The 4546-nt window shown below is 45.4% G+C and overlaps 1 protein-coding gene across 1 annotated transcript in view; it reads left to right on the top strand.

Annotated features, from left to right (window-relative positions):
• Window positions 1–460: 460 nt before the first annotated feature.
• Window positions 461–4546, top strand: part of LOC106812767 (A disintegrin and metalloproteinase with thrombospondin motifs 18-like) — a gene marked incomplete at both ends in the record, with an annotated part of 15456 nt that continues 11370 nt past the window's right edge. The window contains 1 exon segment of the mRNA XM_014816737.1: window positions 461–535. Coding sequence (XP_014672223.1) covers window positions 461–535 — 75 coding nt within the window.

Here is a 4546-nt window from a genome sequence, read left to right as displayed (position 1 = left end):
GGACAGTGTTAGATGCTAAAACAGGTAGCATGCTTGAACGGTAGATGCTAGGACAGCGTAGATGCATAGGACAGGTAAGTTCTAGTGAATAGTTAGATGCGCTTAGGACCAGGTAGATACGAAGGACAGCGTAGATACTGAAGTGAGACAGAGTAGATGCTAGACAGGTAGTTTAGGACACGGTAGCATAAGAGAGAGAGAGAGAGAGAGAGAGAGAGAGAGAGAGAGAGAGAGAGAGAGAGAGAGACAGAGACAGATCCTCATGTTGTGTCTGAGTGGTGTGCGTCTGACCGTCTGCTCTCTCCCTCTTTCTCTCTCCCGCTCTCTGGCTCCTCTTCTCTGTATAGCCCTCTATATATGTATATATCTATATCTATATCTGTCTACCAAGCAATTATCATTATTATCATCATTATTATGGTATCATCACTGCAATTGAACGTTGTTTTATTCTATTTCCAGGTGAACACCATTCACCACCATCTCAGTAAGCGAGAGCTGCACATGCTGTTTGGGGCCAGCCACCACAGCGAAGGTGAGTGTGTGTGCGCATGCGCACTTAGACAATGTTTACACCTGGGGTGAGGACTGGAGGGGCGGGGTCTTCCTTGGCAATCGAAGAGTTACCTCTCACTGACTCTTCTATATATTTTATAAGAAAGTGTGCATGCGTGTGCGAGTGTATAGGTGCGTATGCGTGTGTGTGTTCCAGTGTACGTGCATACTGCCCTAGTAAGCCGATTTCAGCCGTATGTGACAATCACAGGGGCAGCTAGCTATTAACATGACGGCTACCTCCCACTGTCTGCTGCCACTATGGCGACAAGACTCACTGTCGTAAACTAATGCTGACGTGACGTCATCCAATACTTCTATTGACCCGGTTACTTGTCAAATAATTGATTCCCTTTATCCATCCCCAATTTATCCTTTGTTGTTGTTGTTGTCGTTGTTGTTGTCTTTGTTCTTCTTTTTCTTCTTCTTCTTCTTCTTTATCTTTTTCTTCTTCCTCTACTACTACTACGACTACTACTACTACTACTACTTCTTCTTCTTCTTCTTCTTCCCCTCGTTCCCCTCTTCATCTATGCATCTCGCTTCCCATTTCTAGACAAGACCGGTCTAATGTGTGCGTGTGTGTTTATGGTGTGTGTGCGTGTGTGTGTGTGTGTGTGTGTGTGTGTGTGTGTGTGTGTGTGTGTGTGTGTGTGTGTGTGTGTGTGTGTGTGTGTGTGAGAGTGTGTTACTGTGGTGTGTGTGTGTGTGTTATTGTGGTGCGTGTGTGTGTGCGTGTATAATGTATGATAGATCATTTCACGTACAGTAGAATCTGCCACACGAGGGAATGTGGCCCGACAACGGTATATGGTCTTACAAGGTTCGGTGCCTCTGACCGTAAAATGTCGATATAGACGTGCGTCTGCTCTGTTTTCCAGTCGCGTGTGTTCCTCTTTTCACATTCAATTGGGTCGCTCGTAAAATAATAATGATGATAACACAGACGGACTTGCTCGTCCGTTCAACATTCGGCCACGGTGTAGTAGAGCAGAATATCTGGTACAGTCCCACCTTGATGATGAGACTGTGAGAAATAGAGAGGCAGAGAGATAGACAGCAATTAAGAGACAAAAAGAGAGCGAGAGTGGCCAAGCATATACGTAACAGTCAACTGTATGCGTCGTCAACCCGCAATACCAACGTACTTGAGACGAGGACGTGTATATAAGAACAAGGCATCCGAACGAAGGCAAGCGCGTGTCCAAAACAAGATCATATCGATGTCAGAGTCTGGCTCGACGCCGCTGAGTGGATAGGTAGTGATTGCTCGGCTGGTGGTGGGGGTGCTAATATAGAGTAGAGTAGAGTGGAGATCGAGTCAAGCAGAGATCAAGGCCAGACAGAGAGGGAGGAGACGTGCGTGCGTGCGCCCGCGCCCGCGTGTGTGTGTATGTACGTGTGTGCGTGCGCGCGCGGGCGTGTGTGTGCATGTGCGTGCGCGCGCGTGTGTATGCACGAAATATGCGTGTGTATGCGCACAGATGCATGTAGGCCCTGAATCAAGAAGCTAGGTAAGATTTTGGCACAGTTCCAATACTGTTCGACGTAAATATTTATTGTTTTGCGATGCAGTCAGGCGTGAACTACCTCGGGCCTTGACTACTCTCATCCCCACGCTGCCCCTTTGTCAGGATTTGTCTTTATTAACTCCTGATAATATATAGATATGTAGGACGCAAGAGAGTACTAAATAGCACACAATAGAGTACTAAGGAGCACATAAGAGAGTACTATACAGTACTATAAGATCGCACTATACACAACACATGATAGATCACTATATAGTACATAAGAGAGTAGTATAGCGCGCATAAAAGAGGAATATAGAATATATAAGGGATTTAGGTCCCCTTGATATTGTCTTTCTATCTAGGTATGCCCTCTTAGGTCTTATATTGTTTAATCCTGTAGGTCTACAGTACTAGCTTCTAAGGTTTTCAACTGATAATATTCTATTCTCTAAAGTGCTCGTTTCTGTGGCTTGCCAATAAGTTTCTGTCTAAGTCTGTCTTCTAGGGTCTACCGTCTATTGCCTTTCTATCTGGTCTATCTCCTTGTGTGGCCTATTACTTAATTCTGTACAGCCCTGCCCTTTGGGGGTTGTCAATTATTGATCTATCTATCCCGGTTTTTTTAAGGTTATCTATTGCTCTTCTATCCAGACCTGTCGGTCTAGAGTTTTTATCTATTGCTGTCCCATGCAAGTCTATACCTCCACCTGTCAGGTTGTATATTGCTTTCCCATACAACCTGGATCTTTAAGGTTGTATATTGGCCTCCCATGCAGCGCCCGAACCTTCAGGTAGAGGACAATTGCTTTTCCATTCACTCTCGATTTTCGGCTGTTTATTGCGTTCTCATGCAATCTGGATATTTAGGTGGCTGTCTATTGCGTTATCATGCAGCCTGGATATTTATGTGGCTGTCTATTGCGTTCTCATGCAGCCTGGATATTTAGGTGGCTGCATGTCTATTGCTTTCCCATGCAGTTTCTCGACCGAGCTGTCAGCTTGTATATTGCTTGTGCACGCTCGCTCGCAGGCAATCGCACCCAGGTACCGTCGCTGCTGCCGCGGGTTCACGTGAGAGTTCTCCGTCGCGCCGTCGCCGCCGTCGTCATCGTCGTCGTCGTCGCTGCCGGCGGCCAACTTCACGCTCGGCGGCGTTCATTGTCGGTGCTGTTTGAACGTGACTGCGTTGCTCGATGACGTCAGCCGTCGTGCTTTGTGCGCAGGGGAGGTGTTTCTGCGGGGCCGGGTGACTCCCGTGCGTCCGGCGGGGTGGGGTGGGGGTGTACGAGGGTGGGAGGAGTTGGGGGTGAAGCGAACGACGCGAGCTATACGGAGTTTAGAATCATACACGTACGCACGTTCGCACGCACTCGTGCGTGTGTGTGCGTGTGAACTAGAGTACAGATGACGGACAGCGTTCCACCTCGCATTAGCAAACAATGACAACAATGGCCGACAAAGGCAAACGCTAACAATTGTTCGCAAACGCGTGAGTCACTGTTTCCATCTTTCCATCAGCACGCATCTCCTTGATTCATCCAGGCACATCTTCGGTTGCTATCGGCGCTACCTGCACGTGTATACGTCACCTCGTGGAACAAGGAAAAAACTTCTTTCTTCGAAAAGTGTCTAGTCGAAAACGCTTCGGGTCCGAAACTCTTTTAATCTGAAGCGAATTAAAATCGTGATATAAATAACGATATATATATATATATGCCTATATATATATATATATCCAAAATCAGTTAAAAATCTTAACCCACGCTGAATTGCAATCTCGTCGCTGTAGATTATTGAGGTATATATATATATATATATATATATATGTATGCCTATATATTTATATATATCCAAAATCAGTTAAAAATCTTAACCCACGCTGAATTGCAATCTCGTCGCTGTAGATTATTGAGGTATATGATCTGTGATCGACGAAGTGGTTACCAAGCACGTTGACCTGGATATATCATATCGCATCCCCCCCCCTCGATTTTAATTATTTTCTTCCGTGTCTGAGCTTAATTTGATATCGGTGTATCGTTCTGTACTTTGTGGATATTTTTAGACGTTGTACCGATTCGTACTGCGATAATAATTTAAAGTGTTAAATAAATATCCCTGGGTGCACCAGCGTAGCTGATCATCTGTTCCATCTAGATAACGGAGGTGTACAACAGTAAGCACTATTTCGTCTCTAAAAAATGCCTTTTTTTAATTTTTTTCGCCGAAATTCAGCACTAGAGTGCAATAATTTGCATTATGCACGCAAGTTAGATGCCTCGTGGACGTCTAAAAAGCATTAGAAGTAAAATTGGTCTTGTTGTGTAATTGTGCCATTCCAGCTAGTGGCGTAGCCATGGTCGCCGGTCGGCCATTTTTGTGTATAAAACGGGATCCGACTACTGACACTACTCTATAGAAATTCGCATCATAGAACTGACAAAAGTTTTGAGCGGAGCATAGAGCATGAATCTGTA

Source organism: Priapulus caudatus, unplaced genomic scaffold (assembly GCF_000485595.1).
Source record: "Priapulus caudatus unplaced genomic scaffold, Priapulus_caudatus-5.0.1 Scaffold684, whole genome shotgun sequence".
Lineage (NCBI taxonomy): Eukaryota > Metazoa > Priapulida > Priapulimorpha > Priapulimorphida > Priapulidae > Priapulus > Priapulus caudatus.
Note: the sequence above shows the minus strand (reverse complement) of the source record. Positions and strands in the feature narration are given on the sequence as shown.